The 23,280-nt window shown below is 40.4% G+C and overlaps 1 protein-coding gene across 7 annotated transcripts in view; it reads left to right on the top strand.

The window, feature by feature from the left end:
* The window catches only part of LOC138967022 (calpain-9-like), a 33,099-nt gene extending 10,305 nt beyond the window's left edge, over positions 1–22,794 (top strand). For all 7 annotated transcript variants that reach the window (XM_070339473.1, XM_070339478.1, XM_070339472.1 and 4 more), the window contains 11 exons: positions 2,369–2,577; positions 3,023–3,197; positions 5,141–5,206; positions 8,000–8,073; positions 11,209–11,372; positions 11,928–12,029; positions 13,876–13,967; positions 14,872–15,071; positions 15,804–15,950; positions 19,260–19,332; positions 19,841–22,794. In XM_070339473.1, coding sequence (XP_070195574.1) covers positions 2,369–2,577; positions 3,023–3,197; positions 5,141–5,206; positions 8,000–8,073; positions 11,209–11,372; positions 11,928–12,029; positions 13,876–13,967; positions 14,872–15,071; positions 15,804–15,950; positions 19,260–19,284 — 1,254 coding nt within the window. In that variant the 3' untranslated portion in view covers positions 19,285–19,332; positions 19,841–22,794. The remainder of the gene's footprint in view (positions 1–2,368; positions 2,578–3,022; positions 3,198–5,140; positions 5,207–7,999; positions 8,074–11,208; positions 11,373–11,927; positions 12,030–13,875; positions 13,968–14,871; positions 15,072–15,803; positions 15,951–19,259; positions 19,333–19,840) is intronic.
* The last annotated feature ends 486 nt before the right edge of the window (positions 22,795–23,280 follow it).

Raw genomic sequence — 23,280 nt, forward strand, 5'->3', positions numbered from 1 at the left:
CTCTCTCTCTCTCTCTGTCTCTCTCTCTCTCTCTCCCTCTCTCTCTCTCTCTCTCTCTCTCTCTCTGCCACTGCACATTTCTGACAGTAATGTAAGAAGTGATTTTTTTGCTGACGATTCTTCTCTTCACTCAAGTGGAAAGTCTGTTACAGTAATAGAGTCCTCCCTTCAAACAGCTTTAAACGATGTAAATAACTGGTGTAGTGCTAATGCTATGCTTGTCCATCCAATAAAAACTAAAAGTATGGTAATTGCAACCAGACAAAAACATCAGATTTCTCCACTCAAACTAAATCTTACTATTGGTACGCAATCAATTGAACAAGTTCAACAGCATCGCGTTTTAGGGGTAATTCTTGATTGTGAATTCAAGTGGCAGGCACAAATACAGCATATTTGCAAGAAAGTAGCCAAGAACGTTTTCCTCCTATCCAAGTTAAAGCAATATACCGACAGAAGGACTCTGGAAATGTTCCACCATGCTCATGTAATGCCTCACATTAATTATGTTTCGACGCTCTGGGATGGCAGCAGTGATGTCCACTTGAAAAAGTTAGACTCTCTCTATCGTCGCTCGGCCAAACTCATCGTAAAGAATAATGCCTCAACAGATATGAAATTAAAAATGCTTAACTTTCTTCCACTGGAAAAGCATCTCAAGTTAAACAAAGCCATTTTCATGCATAAATTGTATCACGGTAAAGTGCCGATTTACATTACATCATTATTTAATAAAGCTACCCACAGATATGGGTCGGTCAACCTGATCCCACCAATTCCACGAATTGACCTGTATAAGACCAGTCTTGCTTTTTCGGGTACTTCAGTTTGGAATTCACTTCCATCATCCTTTAAGCACCTAAAGTCATTAAAAAGTTTTAAAAAATGTGTAAAAAACCACTTAATGTCTGAGTAGTTTAACGCCTTTTGACTTACCAAACTTAGTATTACGTCAAAAATATGCTGTGCATTGTATATTCTGAACATATTTTTGTTACTCTATTGCTACATGTTCGATTGCCACCAGCTTGTATTTATAATTACCTGCATAGTATGCATTTGATTTTATGAATAACCACATATGTATGCTCTTCATGCCTCATCTTTATCATCATCATCATCATTATCATCATCATTATCGTCATCATCATCATCATCGTCATCTTTATTATCACGTTTTCCGACCTCCTTTTGTTGGTTAACTTTTTAACTTTTTAATTTTTAATTTTTTTTATTTTTTTTTGTTTTTTTAATTATATAATTGTGTGTCTATGCGTCCCAAGGACAGATTGTAAGAAAAGGCGTAGCCTTAAATCTAAATCCTTGTAAAATAAAGTTCAATTCAATTCAATTCAATTCTCTCTCTCTCTGTCTCTCTCTCTCTCTCTCTCTCTCTCTCTCTCTCTCTCTCTCTCTCTCTCTCTCTCTCTGTCTCTCTCTCTGTCTCTGTCTCTGTCTCTCTCTCTCTCTGTCTCTCTCTGTTATTCGTTAAAGGACTGATTGCGCATGCTCTTATTGTGGATCAGGTACATTTGAACACTTTTGGCTATTTATTAAAGGGTCAAGTGCTGCTGCCGAGAACAAAGGTGGTTATGATCATGGCTATAGTAAGGGCAGGAACACGGTCGATGCTTCTTTTACTTCACCTGACGTATTCTCCAATGTAACTGAAACATTGTAGCCATTTATCCAATCCATCCATCCACAACCCCACCCCCTTACCCCATGCGAGGAGGTTGAGCAACATCCATATCAATGTTGCATGCCGTCTGACTCGGCTTGTCGTTTGGAGTATTCGATCTATAGTCATAGAAACGTATGCTACAACAGATACAAAGTGAACCCCGTCCCCACCCCCAATAAAAGCAATAATCAAAACAAGAAGAAGAAACAGAAGAAGAAGAAGAAAAAAACAAAGAATGAAAAGAACAAAAACAAAACAACAACTACAACAAATACAACAACAACAACAACAACAACAACAACAACAACAACAACAACAACAACAACAACAACAACAACAACAACAACAACAGCAGCAGCAGCACACACCACCAAAAATATCGAGTCGCTTCAAGCTTCAAACATTTAGTCAATCTGTCGGTCTGCCAGTCTGAAACTAAGAGATCGACAATGAAAACCCGAGTTCAGTCATCACTGATAAGGCCTGGCTAGCCGAAACCCGTGAACCGAGACGGGCAAAGCATACGAACATAGGACCCAAGTGGCAGAATCCGATTTTCTTTCATTCTGCGCACATGTTTAGAGTTAACATAATTTATCTATATTTTTGGATTCAGGAAATGAAAAAAGAATACAATGCAATCAGTTTTCATTCTGACTCTGTGATTCCATCTTAACTCCTCAGGTTATTCCAGACGACACCTACCCCGCCATTGGGACCCAGGCCTACAGAGGGGTGTTCCACGCAAGGTTCTGGCGCTTCGGACAGTGGGAGGATGTGTATGTGGACGATCGTCTGCCTGTCCTCAAGGGCAGAAAACAGCTGTGGGGAGCCCGCTCGGCTCTCGACTCCGACGAGTTCTGGGTCCCGCTCTTGGAGAAGGCGTTTGCGAAGTGAGGAATAGTTTTACTATTTTACTTCAATGTTTTTGCTGCTCTTCTACGTTTCAAATGGTGACTCATATACTGCACAAAGGAGGTAGATGTATACGTTTTCTTCTTCTTGTAAATCAAATATATAACCCTTTTTTTCACCCTTGTCAACTCTGTGTTCGCAAAAATCTGTTCAATCGAGCTGTCGGAGGGGAATCCAGCAACCCTGGTCAGCAGATACACGTGTTAAAGACTTTGTGTGGCATCAAGCGATAACAAAACCCACAACAACCCAGCAAATACTTATCGTCAGTATTGATCTAGTACTTGCTGCTTTTCTTTTTATCGCTTGTGTAGATGCACACTGACTCAGTGAAAGGCGAGATGTTATGAAAGTAGCAAGATAGCGTTTTTGGTTTTCAGAGCAAAGAAAACATTCTGTGTGATTGACTCATGTCTGTTCCAGATGTCACGGGAGTTACGACGCTGTTGATGGAGGTTTTCCAGGTGATGCCTACATCGCAATGACAGGGGGCGTGGCCGAAACGTTGGACTATGATGAAGATGACAGAGCACAGAAAACGTTCAGTCGTATCAGGAACGCTCTGAAATCTGGTGCCCTGGTCGCTTCTGGAGTGCCAGTAAGAGAGAGAGAGAAAGAGAGACACAGAGGGAGAGAGAGAGAGAGAGAGAGAGAGAGAGAGAGAGAGAGAGACAGAGACAGAGAGAGAGACAGAGACAGAGAGAGAGAGAGAATTGAATTGAATTGAATTGAATTGAAATTTATTTTACGAGGGTGACAGAATAAGCAATGTATACATGCTTCTTTTCATCCGGCTCTCGCCCATTGAGGGGTAACAAACAAGAAGAAATAAAAGATAAGTTTAACAATAGTACAAATGACATATTTACCATAATTAACATGTCAAGCAACCAATAAGACATTTTAAGATGCATTAGGATTCTTTAGCAATGCTTGAAAATTATATATAACAGGGAAATATGTGTTTGTATAAAAAAAATCCTTCATGAATTATATATAATCATGTTTTTCAATATAATCAGAGAGTACAGTTATATTTTGCCAGCTGCTTGATAATAGTTTTTATAAGTTTTGTAAAAGAAACAGCATGTAATATTCCTTGAATGATGTTTCATGAATTCGTAATTTAATTATATTTGGAATGGCGTTCCACATAATTGCTCCAGAATATGATAGACTCGACTTGTACAGGTCAATTCTTGGAGTTGGTGTAATTAATTTGTTACATTTTCTATAATGATTTATTTTGAAATTTGAGGCAATGAGTATAGGGGCATTCCCTGACATAATTCTATGCATCATCACACCTTTGTTATATGCAAATCTATCTTTGATAGGAAGAATTTGCAATCGTTTATAATCAGTCATGGAAAGAGATGTATTTTTTAAAATGATTAATTTAACAGCTCTTCTATGTAAACTGCCCAAGTGTTTCAAAGTATTTGCACTTGCAGAGTCCCACACTGTGGACGCATAGTCAATAGCTGACTTAATATGTGCCTGAAGGTCTAGAAAGTGTTTGATTTTTGATAACTGAAATATTTTTTTGGATGTGTTTTTACAAAGTGTATCTACATGTTTTGACCAAGACAGGTTATTGTCAATAGTTATTCCCAAGACTTTATGGCTATCAACTTCGGTAACATCTTGATTTCGTATTAGCAATGTCGGAAATTTAGATGTTAGATTGTGTCTTTTTTGCCTCGTGGTAAGTAGCATGCATTTATTTTTATTTGGATTCAGTGACATATGGTTTAGTTCTAACCATTCAAGTAATCGTTCAATGTTTTCTTGGAGGATATTTGCTAGTTTAATAAGATCTTGGTGACTAGAATGAATTGTAGTATCATCTGCAAATAGTTCACACATGCATTTTACAAATAGAGGTAGGTCGTTTATATGTATAGAAAATAGTAATGGACCAAGAATAGAATCTTGTTAAATAAAAGAATAGAGAGAGAGACAGAGAGAGGGAGAGAGAGAGGGGAGAGGGAGAGAGAGATAGAAAGAGAGAGAGGGAGGGAGAGAGGGAGAAAGAGAGACAGACAGACTGACAGACATAGGAAAAGAGAGAGAGAGGAACAGAGGGAGAGAGAGAGAGAGAGAGAGAGAGAGAGAGAGAGAGAGAGAGAGAGAGAGAGAGAGAGAGAGAGAGAGAGAGAGAGAGAGAGAGAGAGAGAGAGAGAGAGAGAGAGAGAGAGAGAGAGAGAGAGAGAGAGAGAGAGAGAGAGAGAGAGAGAGCACCCGTTCCGACGATGTGATGTTTGCAGATTACTGTACGTAAGCACTATCAAAATGCAATTCAACAATGTCCTCGCATTAAAAGTTGCACATAAGTCTTTAGTGATTGTTTTACAGATTATTTTGATTTTGTTATTATTGATGTGGTTGCCTTCTTTGCGGTAATGAAAAGCACTCGCAATCGAAAAACGACGCGGTTGTTCCCCTTGTTCTCCTCATTTTATGCAAATGGCGTACTAACTTGTGAACAAATCCACCTTGAGTTGATTACAAGTTTATGTCACGCTACCAATGTTTCAGGAAAAATTCAACAAAACGCTTGGGCTCATCGGGCAGCACGCTTACTCCGTGACAGGGACTGCCGTTGTAAGTTTATTCTATAATACTCGTTTACAGTATTTGGGGTTTTAGCCTACTACTATTCAAGCTTTGACGAACTTGAAGCGTATTCAGGTAGACTGGGAATGGGGTCACGTGTGTGTGTGTGTGTGTGTGTGTGTGTGTGTGGTGTGTGTGTGTGTGTGTGTGTGTGTGTGTGTGTGTGAACTTGCGTGAGTGTGTGTGTGTGTGTGTGTGTTTGTGTGTGTGTGTGTGTGTGTGTTTGTGTGTGTGTGTGTGTGTGTGTGTGTGTGTGTGTGTGTGTGTGTGTTGTGTGTGTGTGTGTGTGTGTGTGTGTGGGTGTATGTATGTGTGAGTGAGTGAGTGAGTGAGAGAGAGAGAGAGAGAGAGAGAGAGAGAGAGAGAGAGACGGAGAGAGAGAGAGAGAGACTCGAGAGAGAGAGAGAGAGAGAGAGAGAGAGAGAGAGAGAGAGAGAGAGAGAGAGTAGATCGATTCACAGAAAACTACAGGACAGAAGATCGTGAAACTGTACTTCTGAATTTTTCCAGATGATATCCCAAATTTGTATATCAGTTTGTCGAGTAATGTCTTTGATGGCCTCAGATCCGGCTTTGAAAAGTTGAGGCGCCACTCTGGTGACCTCATTTCATTTAGTCAAGTTTTTGATTTTTACATTCAGTTAAGTATTGACTGTAAGTTTTACTTTGTATTTTATATATGTGCACATCCTAGATACTGGGTCACAACTATGGGACATGGACACCAGGAAAAAAAAGTAGGACTGAATTGAGTGAAATACTCTTTTTTAAGTGCAAAAGACATGCCTGTATCTTTTTCTGTCAAAGAGAGGACCTTTCATATCGGGGTTTCTTTAGAAATGACAATTAGACACATGCAGTACGCTCTATGTCGTGGGTTACATGGTTTCCACTTTAGGCTTCAATATCCCACAGGAAAGAACTTTAGCTCAGTTATTGCATGTGGCATGTGGACAACATTGATAAATAAATATGCAAACATGAAAGTTTGAAATTACAAGTTTCCATAAGTTAACTAGATCGAAGTAGAAAGTGGAAACCGTAACCCACGCAATTTCCAGGTGCAAAAGTTTTTCTTGTAGGTCAAATGTAGCAACTAGCCTTTTGGGCACCCTTTTGGGTTTTAATACATGATAGAAAGATTTAAGTGAGCAAAAAGTTTTCGATCTGTGCTCACTGGGTTTATGTGTATAGAGATAATACTGTCGTGAGTTACATGGAAACCATAGTTTGTAATGTCTTTTATTTCCAAAGAAAAGAACTAAAACTTGATTATTGCAATTTGCATGTGGACAACATTGATAAATAAATATGCAAACATGAAAGTTTGAAATTACAAGTTTCCATAAGTTAACTAGATCGAAGTAGAAAGTGGAAACCGTAACCCACGCAATTTCCAGGCGCAAAAGTTTTTTTTGTAGGTCAAATGTAGCAACTAGCCTTTTGGGCACCCTTTTGGGTTTTAATACATGATAGAAAGATTTAAGTGAGCAAAAAGTTTTCGATCTGTGCTCACTGGGTTTATGTGTATAGAGATAATACTGTCGTGAGTTTCATGGAAACCATAGTTCGTAATGTCTTTTATTTCCAAAGAAAAGAACTAAAACTTGATTATTGCATGTGGACTACATAGATAAATAACTGTGCATACATGAAAGTTTGACATTTTCAAGTTTCCATAAGCGACAATCCTAAATGAGAGAATTAATCGATTGTCGATCGTGCGTTGCAGAAGAATCGAAAATTTCATAATGGCGCCGATCATGAGAACACATGTGCTGCTCAAACTTTGCACCAGATCAAGCTTTAATCAGCAAAATATCGCAAAATTCGTCGATGAATATATGCTACAATTGTCAAAAAAGATTTTACAGGTCTCAAACAGTGAAGATACAGCGTGGTCTGTCGTGAGTTACGTCTCAAAAACCGGAAACGAATACGATTGGGTGGATAAATTCTCATTGTCTATTCACATGACCGGGTCAAACGTCATGAATGGAACTTTCGACGGTGTTCCCGCGATCTCACAACGCGTGTGTGATAGGCAATGCGGGATTTGTCGTCTGCTGTGGCCATGCTTTCGTGGGTTACAGATGGAAACGAAACAAGGGTGGGGTACATTCAAGCGCGATTATAAGCTGAAATAAATTTGTTTCCTACCGTAGTGCTGTGTTTTGAAAACCTAAATGTTGTTGAAATAAATAAATAATGACTTTGAATAACTTTGAGGTTTCCTTTGTTCAGCAGATCGCATTTTTTGATGAAGTTGAAACCGGAAACGACGGTAACCCACGATTACGTGTTTTCTTTGCCGATCAAACTCCCAGAAGAAGAAAAATAGATGTAATTCTTGAGTGTGTATGTCGAGAATAATCCTTCAGCTGACCCATAAACATCACAATAAAATTCACAGAGCTTTATTCTCCATTATGTACAGCTGCAACACAGACTGGTGTATTTTTGTCCCAGTTTTAGGTGCTGTTTTGGGGGCATTTTGGCTAAAAATTAAATCGTTTAAAACCCACAGCAATGTTTGGAAACCCAAACTTGGTTGTTACAGTAAGTCAAATCCATCCCCTTTGACATCAAAGCATCCCCTTTGTCATCCATTGCTCAGAGATATTGTGACAGTCATTCAAAGTTGACAACCCATAGTATTTCCCAGTATCTAGGACGTGCACATATGCCTTAGTAATTAGCATGGAAAAAAAGAAGGAAAAACATTGAAAAACTTGTCGTGATATAATATGAGGTGTTTTTTTCTTCGTGCGCGTGTTTCAGGTTAACGGGGTATCAATCATGCGGATTCTCAACCCGTGGGGATGGATGGAGTGGACAGGTCCATGGAGTGATGGGTATGATTTTTCACTTGAGTATTCAGCAAGTCATAGTGATGAGTAGCTTTTAGGTGTACCGCTGGCCAGTTGTCCGTCTGTGGACAAACTTAACGTTTTTTTTCTAGGGTGTTTTTGAAGCTACATCTTTCCACACACTGCCAGCGGCTTTTGACCTCCAGACATAAACCAAGTCTCGTTAACCCTGAGTTAATGCCAAGGTCACCGCAGGGTCAAGTGTTTGTATTTTGTAGAATGTTTATGGAGCAGGACATTGGAAAGGTCACGCAGACTTCCAGGGTTTCATGACCTCCAGACATAACTAAAGCCTGTACCTATTTAAATGTCAAGGTCGACTTTGAGTAAACTTATAGACAATTAGCATATTGGATGTGTGCGTGTCACAGCAAAGAATTTCTTTCTGATTCATGTTCAGCATTTTGCTCTTCTTGTTAGTGACATTTTTCTAGATCTTTGGGCACAGTGAAACATAAATGCCTAAAATAGTGTAATAAGGTCACTCACCATTGCGGTTTGCTGTGTCGCATATAGAATGCATAGATTTATGTGGGGTTGAAAGTACGTTCACACTAGTAACCATTACAGCGACGTTGTTAGTTGTTTGAGGGAGATGTGGAAGGAAGGCGGCTTGTAGGAAAGGCATTCTCCTGTTTTTGAGTCACTTGAGAAAAAGTGACTCTATGTAATCGGTCAGTGTTAGTCTGTCCGGCCGGCCGGCCGGCCGTCCGGCCGGCCGGCCGTCCGGCCGGCCGTCCGTAGACACCACCTTAACGTTGGACTTTTCTCGGAAACTATCAAAGCGATCCGGCTCATATTTTGTTTAGTCGTGACCTCCAATGACCTCTACACTTTAACGATGGTTTCGTTGACCTTTGACCTTTTTCAAGGTCACAGGTCAGCGTCAAAGGAAAAATTAGACATTTTATATCTTTGACAAAGTTCATCGGATGTGATTGAAACTTTGTAGGATTATTCTTTACATCAAAGTATTTACATCTGTAGCCTTTTACGAACGTTATCAGAAAAACAAGGGAGATAACTAGCCTTTTCTGTTCGGCAACACACAACTTAACGTTGGGCTTTTCTCGGAAACTATAAAAGTGACCGGGCTCAAATTTTATGTGAACGTGACTCCCAGTGACCTCTACACTTTGACGTCTGCTTTGGTGACCTTTGACCTTTTTCAAGGTCACAGGTATGTCTTGAAGGAAAAAAATTGAAATATCATATCTCTGAAACTATTCATCGGATTTGATTCAAACTTTATAGGATTATTCTTTACATCAAATTATTTACATCTGTATTGTGTTGTGAATAGCAATTTCTTCCTGTCCATCTGATGCCTCATATAATATTCAGAACTGCGAAAGTGACTCGATCGAGCGTTTGCTCTTCTTGTTATATTTAGTCTAGTTTTGTTTATATTTAGTCAAGTTTTGACTAAATATTTTAACATCGAGGGGGAATCGAAACGAGGGTCGTGGTGTATGTGCGTGCGTGTGTGTGTGTGTGTGTGTGTGTGCGTGCGTGTGTGTGTGTGTGTAGAGCGATTCAGACTAAACTACTGGACCGATCTTTATGAAATTTGACATGAGAGTTCCTGGGTATGAAATCCCCGAACGTTTTTTTCATTTTTTTGATAAATGTCTTTGATGACGTCATATCCGGCTTTTCGTGAAAGTTGAGGCGGCACTGTCACGCCCTCATTTTTCAACCAAATTGGTTCAAATTTTGGTCAAGTACTCTTCGACGAAGCCCGGGGTTCGGTATTGCATTTCAGCTTGATGGCTTAAAAATTAATTAATGACTTTGGTCATTAAAAATCTGAAAATTGTAAAAAAAAATAAAAATTTATAAAACGATCCAAATTTACGTTTATCTTATTTTCCATCATTTGCTGATTCCAAAAACATATAAATATGTTATATTCGGATTAAAAACAAGCTCTGAAAATTAAATATATAAAAATTATTATCAAAATTTTTTTTTCGAAATCAATTTAAAAACACTTTCATCTTATTCCTTGTCGGTTCCTGATTCCAAAAATATATAGATATGATATGTTTGGATTAAAAACACGCTCAGAAAGTTAAAACAAGTCGCGTAAGGCGAAAATACAATATTTAGTCAAGTAGCTGTCGAACTCACAGAATGAAACTGAACGCAATGCAACGCAGCAAGACCGTATACTCGTGGTCCACCGCTTACGGCATAGGCAGTGATATGCTGCATAGCACGCTTTTCTGTACCTCTCTTCGTTTTAACTTTCTGAGCGTGTTTTTAATCCAAACATATCATATCTATATATTTTTGGAATCAGGAACCGACAAGGAATAAGATGAAAGTGTTTTTAAATTGATTTCGAAAAAAAAATTTGGATAATAATTTTTATATATTTAATTTTCAGAGCTTGTTTTTAATCCGAATATAACATATTTATATGTTTTTGGAATCAGCAAATGATGGAGAATAAGATAAATGTAAATTTGGATCGTTTTATAAATTTTTATTTGTTTTTACAATTTTCAGATTTTTAATGACCAAAGTCATTAATTAATTTTTAAGCCACCAAGCTGAAATGCAATACCGAACCCCGGGCTTCGTCGAAGATTACTTGACCAAAATTTCAACCAATTTGGTTGAAAAATGAGGGCGTGACAGTGCCGCCTCAACTTTCACGAAAAGCCGGATATGACGTCATCAAAGACATTTATGAAAAAAATGAAAAAAACATTCGGGGATTTCATACCCAGGAACTCTCATGTCAAATTTCATAAAGATCGGTCCAGTAGTTTAGTCTGAATCGCTCTACACACACACACACACACACACGCACATACACCACGACCCTCGTTTCGATTCCCCCTCGATGTTAAAATATTTAGTCAAAACTTGACTAAATATAACGAAGAGAGGTACAGAAAAGCGTGCTATCCTTCTCAGCGCAACGAATACCCCGCTCTTCTTGTCAATTCCACGTGCACTGCCTTTGCCACGGGCGGTGGAGTGACGATGCTACGAGTATACGGTCTTGCTGCGTTGCGTTGCGTTCAGTTTCATTCTGTGAGTTCGACAGCTACTTGACTAAATATTGTATTTTCGCCTTACGCGACTTGTTTTTTATTGCGTCCACAGGAGCCGAGAATGGAAGGGCGTGCCCATCAGTGAGGTGCCACGTGCAGTGAAGGATGAAGGGGAGTTCTGGATGTGCTTGGATGACTTCATGATCTACTTCAATCAAACCATAGTCGGTTCTGTCACCCCTGACTTTGACCAAGACGGTGTGCCGGATTCCCTGAGTAAGCTGCAGATACTTCTACCGACTGTGCAAGATTTCACGTGCAAACACAGTCATACTTGGTCGTTGTCGGAACATGTTCAGAGACACACAAAACAAGCACTAGCATACTTATTTGGCCTGTAGACGCGTGCACGCACGCACGCACGCACACACATACACACACGCACGTACACAAACACACACGTACGCACACACATGCACACTCACATCACGCACGCTCACACACACACTCACACACACACCACACACACACACGCAAGCACGCACACACACACACACGCACACACACAAACACACACATACACGTGCACACACTCAAATGCACACAGACACACAGACACACACACACACACACACAAGCACAGACCTACACACACACTATGTGGTGTGTGTATCTGTGTGTGCGTGTATGTCTCTCTCTCTCTCTCTCTCTCTCTCTCTCTCTCTCTCTCTCTCTCTCTCTCTCTCTCTCTCTCTCTCTCTCTCTCATTTCTGCACTCGACGTTTATTTGAAAGGACATTAAAATATTTTGCGAAAACTGTGTGCCTTCAGAGTACGTGACCAATATTTACGGAGAGTGGAGAGGAGAGACAGCAGCGGGATATGAGAACAAACTGAAGAATCCTCGCTTCAAGTTCAGTGTGCAAAAATCAGGTATTGCAGCGGATAGTTACTGTTTATTCTCGAGTACGCTAGTACTTGGGTCCAGCAGACTTTAATTGTGTGTCTGTGTGTGTATCTGTCTGTCTCGACTTAACAGCTTATTGCTGGGAAACTACAGGGCGCAGTTCGTTCAAAAGTTGATACACTAACTTGATAATAGGTCCGATTGATCGTATTAAAACTTCATAATGTTACCTGGGACCTAAATGCCAAATAAATCACAAAAACCACTCTTAACGGTGGGAGTTTTTGCGGTGGGAGGCTTGTCGCTTTGCGAACAGCCTGAACTTGGGCGGCTGAGCCGAACACGTCACGCAGTGACGAGAAAAGCATGATTTGCAAGACAGCCGACGGGTGGGGATTTGGTCTCGGCAAAGAAACTATTGGTCTCGGTGAAAGAGAGACAGAGAGCACGAGAGAGTCTATGGCCAAAGTGATCCGGGTTCGATTCCCGGCATGGGCGGTCTATTTTTTTTTTTTTAATTCTTGTTTACTATTGTTTATTATGAACGTTTTAATGTTTTATTTTACTCTAATAGTTTTTTTAATTGTGTAAAATAAATAAATATATATATATATTTTTTTTAATCCAAGTGATCCGGGTTCGATTCCCGGCATGGGCGGTCAATCTATTTATTTATTTTTTAATTCTTGTTTACTATTGTTTATTATGAACGTTTTAATGTTTTATTTTATTGTAATAATTTTTTTAATTGTGTAAAATAAATAAATATTTTTTTTTTTTTTAAATCCACGTGCACAAGACAAAAACTTTCATACTGGGGGAGCGAGCCAGTCTGAAGAGTAACTCGGGTCCAGCGCCAGCGTTTTTTATATTTGCGACTGAAATATTCCCACATCAATTGTAAAACATGCACTCTTCCTCTTAGCTAATGTTTGAGTAGATCTGAGCTCAACTCAAGAAACCAATCACTGTCATACTTGTACATGTTGATCTCCTTTATCTCTTTGTGTTCTAGACTTTTGACAACGCCAGTCCTGAGAGTAATTAAATGCCCCGTCCCGTCCCGTCCCGTCCCGTCCCGCCTCTCTCTCTCTCTCTCTCTCTCTCTCTCTCTCTCTCTCTCTCTCTCTCTCTCTCTCTCTCTCTCTCTCTCTCTCTCTCTCTCTCTCTCTCTCTCTCTCTCTCTAGGGGCGGGGACGTAGCTCAGTTGGTAGCGCGCTGGCTTTGTAGCCAGTTGATCGCTATCAGCGTGGGTTCGATCCCCACGTTCGGCGAGAGATTTATTTCTCGGAGTCAACTTTGTGCAGACTCTTTTCGGTGTACGAACACCCCCGTGTGCACACATGCGCACGAACAAGATCCCACGTTCACAGCGAAAGTCTCAGGGCTTGGAAAACACGATGACACGCATGCATCATCTCTCGTCTCTGATTATCATGATCGTATTTTCGATACTTTGACGAGACAAACCCAATGCTGGTGTGTCGAAGAAGACAGCCACAGCGGGCTTGTTCGAATCAAAGTATCACACCATATCTTCAGCGTATTACCAATACCTGTCCCAATATAGACCAGTTGGTCTGAGAGGACGTTAAACCCTAATAGTCAGTCAGTCAGTCAGTCAGTCTCTGTCTGTCTGTCTGTCTGTCTGTCTGTCTGTCTGTGTCTCTCCGTCTCTCTGTCTGTCTGTCTGTCTGTCTGTCTGTCTGTCTGTCTCTCTCTCTCTCTCTCTCTCTCTCTCTCTCTCTCTCTCTCTCTCTCTCTCTCTCTCTCTCGCATACTCTCATTTGTCTTGGAGCATTTCTCTGCGTTCCTGCAAGTGTAAATACACGCGCGCATGCATGGAAATGCGTGTACTTCTGTATGCGACAGGTTCTGCCAAGGTACCAGTGGTAGTCCAGTTTATCACGAAAAGAGAGCACAGCAACGCAGCCAATTTTTCAACCAGATGCGATGTCTTCGAGGTAAGTATAGTATGTCTGTGATTAGATACTCCATCCAATTACCCACTCCTCGTTTATCTGATTCGTAGCATCTTATTCAAAATGCTGTATCACAAAGTCTGTCTTGTAGATTTCTCTAATTTTTTCGAATTTGTTTTAACACCCTCTGAAAATACCACAGGCAAAAATATTGGCTTATATTAGCGAACTCGATTTGTGTGTCAATCTGTGTTATAGATACATGTCTTTAAAGCTTAGTACATGGTGACCCCAAACAATTGCATATGTCGACCGAATTACGTCATGTTTGGTGTACATTAACTTCAGATTATGCATAACTAGTCAACCAAGGAGATACCTGTTTTGTTAACTTTGAGAATTCACACGTAACCAAAATGTACATGAATTTTGCAAACAGTCTTATGATTAAAAGACATGTATTAGGGTTTTACGCTTTCATGCATGAGAGAGAGAGAGAGAGAGAGAGAGAGAGAGAGAGGGAGAGAGGGAGAGAGAGACAGACTGATTTAACACCTTGTACACACTTAACATTCAAACGCACTGTTAATTCACAGATCCCGCTTTGTATTCAGAAGATGCAATCTTCATAATGATACGCATGTTACCTCAATTTATACAAACACATTTAAGACCTTGAGCAATTCATGCCTACCACAGGATGCGCCGGCATAAGCTCTATGAGAGGAAACATGTTGCATGGTTTCAACGTCACTACGCTTTTTGGTATCATCAATTAAAGTAAAGGGCGATAATACATTACCGATACATAGCCTACGTTACCGATGCATACGTTACTGACACATACGTTACCGATACATACCGTTACCGTCTCCAAAGTTGCTAGCGAAATGAATGTAATATACAAATGGCTAAGAATTCTGTATAATTTTTCGGTGCCATTAAGGTTCTTGACCAGACTGATCGGAACGCCACAGTACGGATTCTGGGAGAGGAAACGAACAAGTACAGCTACGCAAACCAGACTACATCCCGCCACAAGCTGAACACTGGAGCGTACTTCATTATCCCCTCAACGATGGAGCCTGGCCAGGAGAAATCTTTTCTCATTCGGGTGTTCTCGTCTGTTCTTCTCGACGATGTTTCGTGAGTACAGCATTCCTCCGAGTAATTCATTTTGCTAACAATTTTCCTGCATCAGCCAATCACTCCGTAAAAGTTCACATTTCAAACTCCTGTTCCCTGTCTTATCTGTCGTTTGGTGGTCTTTGTTTCCGTATGTTTTTACATTTAGTCAAGTTTTGACGCCATGAAGCAAAATAAAAAGCTTGTACAGTCAAACCTGTCTAAAGAGACTACCCAAGGAACTGAGCAAAAGTGGTCTCTTTAGACAGGTGGTCTTTATGGACAGGGTCGCCATTTGGCAAACACCCCACTTCCCAGAAGCACTGGAACGTATGTCACACGTCACACACACACACACGCAAACACCCCACTGCACAGAAACACTCTTTCGCGTGTGTCAGTCAACACACACACATACACACACACACACACACACACACACACACACACACACACACACACACATATACATACATACATACACACACACACACACACACACACACACACACACACACACGCGCGCGCGCGCGCGCGCACACGTTTACCTCTTAGATATTTAACCATGCTATTATCCTATCTTTTCCGCGTCAGGACGGGTTGCTTGGTCATGCACGTTTTGGAGCAAAGTTAGTTTTTGTTGTTGTTGTTGTTGTTGCTGTCTCTATCATATTCTTCAGGCTTGTCTTTAATAGGCTTAACCTTGTGTGCCTGAAGGACTTTTAATATTCTTTGTAACTGTTTTGATGCCAGCGCATCATCCGAACAATTGCTGTTAAGTGCGGATGGAAGCGAATCAGGAGTTCCAGTTGCAGACAATGCCAATGGAACAACTTGGTTTCATCGCCTCTGTCACTGTTGGTGCTCCGCTGCTCTCTTGTTCAGGCCCGAGGGGGAAGGGTAAGAGCGACTAGTCCCTTCTCATATTCAAAAAGAATACCGCCAGTCTTTTGTCCCATGCTTAGTGATTGCAGTTTGTGGTCCAGACGCCCGATGGCTTACGTGTTAATGAAGAGAAATGTGTTTTGCGGTTATGTTTTCTTGAGGAAGATGAGGTGGGCAGAAGGAGGGGGGGGGGGGGGGGGGGGGGAGGGGAGTGACTGTCAAAGTTATAATGAGATCAGGTCAGACAATACTTCGTATGTTTTATTGTTCTTATTTTTATATTTAGTCAAGTTTTGACTAAATATTTTAACATCGAGGGGGAATCGAAACGAGGGTCGTGGTGTATGTGCGTGTGTGTGTGCGTGCGTGCGTGTGTGCGTGCGTGTGTGTGTGTGTGTGTGTGTAGAGCGATTCAGACTAAACTACTGGACCGATCTTTATGAAATTTGACATGAGAGTTCCTGGGTATGAAATCCCCGAACGTTTTTTTCCTTTTTATTGATGAATGTCTTTGATGACGTCATATCCGGCTTTTCGTGAAAGTTGAGGCGGCACTGTCACGCCCTCATTTTTCAACCAAATTGGTTGAAATTTTGGTCAAGTACTCTTCGACGAAGCCCGGGGTTCGGTATTGCATTTCAGCTTGGTGGCTTAAAAATTAATTAATGACTTTGGTCATTAAAAATCTGAAAATTTAAAAAAAAAAAAATTTTTATAAAACGATCCAAATTTATGTTTATCTTATTCTCCATCATTTGCTGATTCCAAAAACATATAAATATGTTATATTCGGATTAAAAACAAGCTCTAAAAATTAAATATATAAAAATTATTATCAAATTTTTTTCTTTCGAAATCAATTTAAAAACACTTTCATCTTATTCCTTGTCGGTTCCTGATTCCAAAAATATATAGATATGATATGTTTGGATTAAAAACACGCTCAGAAAGTTAAAACGAAGAGAGGTACAGAAAAGCGTGCTATCCTTCTCAGCGCAACGAATACCCCGCTCTTCTTGTCAATTCCACGTGCACTGCCTTTGCCACGGGCGGTGGAGTGACGATGCTACGAGTATACGGTCTTGCTGCGTTGCGTTGCGTTCAGTTTCATTCTGTGAGTTCGACAGCTACTTGACTAAATATTGTATTTTCGCCTTACGCGACTTGTTGTTTTTATATTTAGTCAAGTTTTGACTAAATATTTTAACATCGAGGGGGAATCGAAACGAGGGTCGTGGTGTATGTGCGTGTGTGTGTGTGTGTGTGTGTGTGTGTGTGTGTGTGTGTGTGTGTGTGTGTGTAGAGCGATTCAGACTAAACTACTGGACCGATCTTTATGAAATTTGACATGAGAGTTCCTGGGTATGAAATCCCCGAACGTTTTTTTCATTTTTTTGATAAATGTCTTTGATGACGTCATATCCGGCTTTTCGTGAAAGTTGAGGCGGCACTGTCACGCCCTCATTTTTCAACCAAATTGGTTGAAATTTTGGTCAAGTAATCTTCGACAAAGCCCCGACTTCGGTATTGCATTTCAGCGTGGTGGCTTAAAAATTAATTAATGACTTTGGTCATTAAAAATCGGAAAATTGTAAAAAAAAAATAAAAATTTATAAAACGATCCAAATTTACGTTTATCTTATTCTCCATCATTTGCTGATTCCAAAAACATATAAATATGTTATATTCGGATTAAAAACAAGCTCTGAAAATTAAATATATAAAAATTATTATCAAAATTAAATTGTCCAAAACAATTTAAAAACACTTTCATCTTATTCCTTGTCGGTTCCTGATTCCAAAAACATATAGATATGATATGTTTGGATTAAAAACACGCTCAGAAAGTTAAAACAAAGAGAGGTACAGAAAAGCGTGCTATCCTTCTTAGCGCAATTACTACCCCGCTCTTCTTGTCAATTTCACTGCCTTTGCCATGAGCGGTGGCCTGACGATGCTACGAGTAAAATGGCATTGCGTTCAGTTTCATTCTGTGAGTTCGACAGCTACTTGACTAAATATTGTATTTTCGCCTTACGCGACTTGTTTAAGGTTGTTGTCATATGTTGTTTTGGTTGTTTTAAGAGCAGATGAACCACACTTTTCCATCCATTGTAATTAGTTGTATGGACAATAAATGATCTTATGTCTTATGTCTTATGCCATGGCCCTTACTTGAACGCATGTTCACCTGCACAAAACAGTCACTTGGAAAGGTAGACACGATGGATCTACCCCCCGCGGGTTAGGGGGAAGAATTTACCCGATGCTTCCCAGCATGTCGTAAGAGGCGACTAACAGATTCTGTTTCTCCTTTTACCGGCCTTGTTAAGTGTTTCTTGTATAGAATATAGTCAATGTTTGTAAAGATTTTAGTCAAGCAGTATGTAAGAAATGTTAAGTCCTTTGTACTGGAAACTTGCATTCTCCCAGTAAGGTAATATATTGTACTACGTTGCAAGCCCCTGGAGCAATTTTTTTATTAGTCCTTTTGTGAACAAGAAACAATTAACAAGTGGCTCTATTCCATCTCCCCCTTTCCCCGTCGCGATATAACCCTTCGTGGTTGAAAACGACGTTAAACACCAAATAAACAAAGAAAGAACGATGGATCTGACCTGTAACGTGAAGTTAACACAAGTTTCATTTTTGCGCTTTCTTCATCAACCAGCGGTTTTTGGACGGAAACCTGAGCACCCTCACAATCGCATTCGTGAAGTGAATGATACTCGGCTGTGTGGTCCCAGCCTTCCCATTGAAAGCACAGTTAGAAAAGACGTCGGGAACGTGGTCTTTCATGACAGATTGAAACCGTGACTTGGGACACAACTGAGTGGTCTTTGGTCTCCGATTCCCAGTCTATGTTAAAACATTTAGTCTAAACTTGACTAAATGTGAAAAAAAAGACGCCGGAAAATGTGCAATGAATTGATAGAACTAATGTTTAGCGCGGAATCTCCCACCACACATATTGTTAACAGACTATGTTCATCGAGGCTTGGGATGTCAACAATAGTGTTGTGTCCAGAAACACATACATGTACCATACATAACTATATAATTAAATTACACCATGTTCTATTGTAACTCACGTTTGGAATCCCTCGCGTCTTTGTATATTCAGTGGAGCATTGAGGGGGTCTCGGCGAAACTCGAGCCACGGTAAGTGCCCCACTAAACAAAGTCAAAGAAAGTCTCCAGGGTTTCCTAATCTGAGTTAGAAATAGAACATTGTCTAATATAATCTCTCTTTGCACCATTTGCACTATTTGCACTATTTGATATTAAATATTCTACTAAATGTCCACACCGTCTTTTTTCCAGGGAGTTTCAAAGTGGCCGTTTATAACCTCCAAAACGACGACTGTGACGTCAGGAGGACAGAACTTCTCACTAGGTAATTGCAAAGACGCTTTTTGTTAGTAATTCTGTCCTTCAAACAATTGAATCTATTCACGACTTGCATGACCCCGTGACCCAGCATATTTCATAGGCCATGCGCTAGAAGAATAGGGGCGGGGGGAGGGGGTTTGGGGAAGAATGGCAACCTGATCATCAAGGCCTGTAAACTGGCCTTGGTAATCAGCACGATTAAGGGACGTAACCCAATTAATAGTCATATTACGAAAGGACATTTAATAACTTGACACAGTTGGACTCAATTTTGTCGGACCGACCAGCTTGAAAACGGATTAAAAAAAAACCACACACACTCGTTTGGACCCTAACGAAGAGCGAACAGGTCGCTCTCAGGATGTGTGATATTATAACCATGTTCAGTCTTTTGACAAAACCTTCACCCTGTTGTTTTGGAGGGAAAGTCAGAAGTAGCACATTATTAGTTTTTCTTTTGAACCCCCAATTTGAATCATTTCTCATTTCTTGTGATGTTGTTTTCTAACCAGATTTGACTGAGACGGTGAACGGAGCGTGGAAGGCAGGGGTGAACGCCGGTGGCCAGGCAAATCCTCTTCAACAGCCTCGTTTACCCGACCATGATTCCTGACAGTATGGACACACATTATCATCAGTGGTTCAACTCTGTGCTTCACCTTCCAAATTATCCAATAGAGTTTGTTCAAATCATTATACAACGTAGAGAAAAAATGTTAGGGACTAAAGTCTCACAGCAACTTGGATTGCACCTCCTGTGTACAGTAGTATCTGACTTATGGAGCCGAGGTTAACTTTAAATATGATGTCATGCATGTTGTAGGCTTGTGGAAGAAACACCGTATAAGATTTTGGAGCAACTTGGATTGCACCTCCTGTGTACAGTAGTATCTGACTTATGGAGCCGAGGTTAACTTTAAATATGATGTCATGCATGTTGTAGGCTTGTGGAAGAAACACCGTATAAGATTTTGGAGGGAAAGTCAGAAGTAGCACATGTTCAGTTGGCCGCTGTCAGCGTGAGTTCGATCCCAGGTTCGGCGGAAATTTATTTCAGAGTCAACTTTGTGTGCAGACTCTCTTCGGTGTCCGAACCCTCCCCCCGTGTACACTACATTGGGTGTGCACGTTAAAGATCCCACGATTGACAAAAGGGTCTTTCCTGGCAAAATTGCTTAGGCACAGTTAATAATTGTCTACCTATACCCGTGTGACTTGGAATAATAGGACGTGAAAGGTAAATATGCGCCGAAATGGCTGCAATCTACTGGCCGTATAAAATTTCATCTCACACGGCATCACCGCAGAGCGCCTAGAACTGTACCCACGGAATATGCGCGATATAAGACTCATTGATTGATTGATTGATTGAAGATTCAAGCTTGATAAACGCAGCATATTTTTTTAAAAGTTTTTAAGGCTGGATTCACAGTCTTTTGTTTTTGTATGGCTGATGAGACCTGTTCTTCAGTACTTTCATTTTTTTCTTGGTTCAATTTGTCTTTTTCTGCAAGTCTCTTCAGTAACTGCTTTCTCTGATTTAAAGGCACGCTCCTTCTTGTGAAAACAGTTCGGTTCACCATCTCGGAACTAGCCAGGCAGAGGCTTTTACACAGGATAAGACCCTCTCTACACTTGAACACATACATAAAATCAACACCCTGACTGCTTGCTGTGATGATATGCTTTTCTAGTGGCTTTTTAAAAAGTCATTCATTAACAAATTTGCACAGAGCACCCAGGCTGTTCATTTTTGGTATATATACCCGAGTGAAGGGATGTTCTTGTCCCATGTACAAAAAAAAAAAAAAAGCCTGACCAGACCTGAGACTATGAGCCGGAGCGCTATACAGTAAAATTAAACATTTGAGGTGATTTCAGATGCTGGAGCCGTTTTAGCTGCTGCGTTGTAATATTTAATTTTATCTGATATGAAGGAGACCATCATTGAGCGCCTTTCGATAATGAGCCTGAGGTTGTCACCTCGCTTCTTGCTCTGTACGCATGCGCACAAACACCTTTATCAAAGGAAATCACCGCCACTCGATGCTTCCTACTTGGCAAGATAAGCACGGTCAGCGAGGCGACCGATTGCATCAGACCAGATGCGGACACAGCCACCCAAACATCAAAAGATTACCCTAAGGCATCATGCCGTTAGCGACTGTAGCGCCGGGAGGTAGGTCCTGCAAGTTTACGGCCGTCACGTGACTTTGGCGGGTCAAAACGGGGTTTCGTGAAAGGCATTTAGTGCGACTTACAGCACAAACAGCGCCAGCATGCGGTCAAGTGCCGCTAAAAATGTTCCCTGTATACACCACTCCAGATCTTTTTACACAGGAAGGAATGTGCCTTTCAGCTTTAGAAAATGATGTTCTTTTGTATGATGTATTCTTTGTTGTACCTTGATTGAGACATAAATGCTATTTTCACCTGCAGGGACAACAATGAGCGCTTTTGCTGCTAGCCCTGCTTTTCCCCTGGCGCGAGCGCTAGAGGACACGGGTGAAAAATCGCTTCTTTGCGATGTGTAAATCGGCACTTTTCTATTTTATTCTGCAGCTTAGGTAACTGCGCATAGTCTTCATTGTTTTTTTTAAAATTTGGGGTGTCGAGGTATGTCCGAATCATATGCTACCCATCTTTTACACATGGCCCAGTTACCTAAGCTGCAGAAATTAAATAGAAAAGTACTGATTTACACATCGCAAAGAAGCGATTTTTCACCCGTGTCCTCCAGCGCTCGCGCCAGGGAGGTAAGACGCTTCTCTCCCTTGGGCCAAGGGAGGTGACCAATGCTAGCAGCAAAACCGCTCATTATTCCCATTTCTGTAAATACATGTTACGCAGTACCCTCTGCCTTTCATTTTAGTAATCACAATGATCAGAATGTTGACATGTGCGTTGGTGTACTCTTAAATGTGTCATTATATTATGTGTTTGTCTTTGCCATCATTATCATGTGCCTTGTTGTTTTTATTGCATCATTAGTATCTGGTAGAGCAGAGACATCAGAGACTTTAAAACTTCTGGTTCAAGAGGGTTTTTTAAATATCAGAAGAAATGACAGACCTGACCATGAGACAATGATCAACTTCAGGTCTGTTTCATAAATGTAATTAAACAAAATTTGGATCCCAAGTTGAAAAAATGAAAGAAAAACAAAACATCAGGGCCGAGTGGCTTTAATATATGTTTTTGTAATAACATGTATACCACTCTGAAATGCTGAAAACTACTTTTTAACAGCTTGATATTGTCCTTAATAAATGCTAGACTTGAGAAGCAGTAACTTTTTTATTATTAAACTGTATGAATGGTGTTTTCATCACATCCCACTAACCATGTGATTTCAATGTACTGTTGTAAATGCTCATTCACAAGATAATGTTCTGCAACATCTGTACCCTTCAATTATGCTGAACATGTTTATCATGCAATCAATCAGAATAAATTTGAAGATAAAGTGGGCTCTTTGGTACTTATGAGCGAGTGTGTATGCTGTTTGAGGGAGGAAAGTTGGATAATATGAGAACACAATATGTAGTTAATATTTTCCGTGATTTCCTTTGTTGTATGTTATCTCTTTGGAAACAGCCTGCGGCTTGACAGTTTTTTCTCAGAATTGAAATTTCTTACCGGGGCACTTTTTCTCAGATTTAAAAAAAAAAGATTTGTGAATATAGTGCTTTGAGTCCAGACACACACACCTCCAGACTGCCCTCTTTCAGTGGCTTCCTTCTGCCCTTTGAGTTGCCAAGCTAGGTATACACTGCTCTGAAAACCATACAAACACAACTGAATACTTCTTCGTCTTCGTTCATGAGCTGAAACTCCCACGTACACTCGCGTTTTTGTACGAGTGGGGTTTTACGTGTATAACCCTTAACCCACCAGGCGGTAGCAGCCTGGATTTGAACTCACGACCTTTCGATCAAGAGGTCGATGTCTT

This window comes from Littorina saxatilis, linkage group LG5, assembly GCF_037325665.1.
Source record: "Littorina saxatilis isolate snail1 linkage group LG5, US_GU_Lsax_2.0, whole genome shotgun sequence".
Taxonomy (NCBI): domain Eukaryota; kingdom Metazoa; phylum Mollusca; class Gastropoda; order Littorinimorpha; family Littorinidae; genus Littorina; species Littorina saxatilis.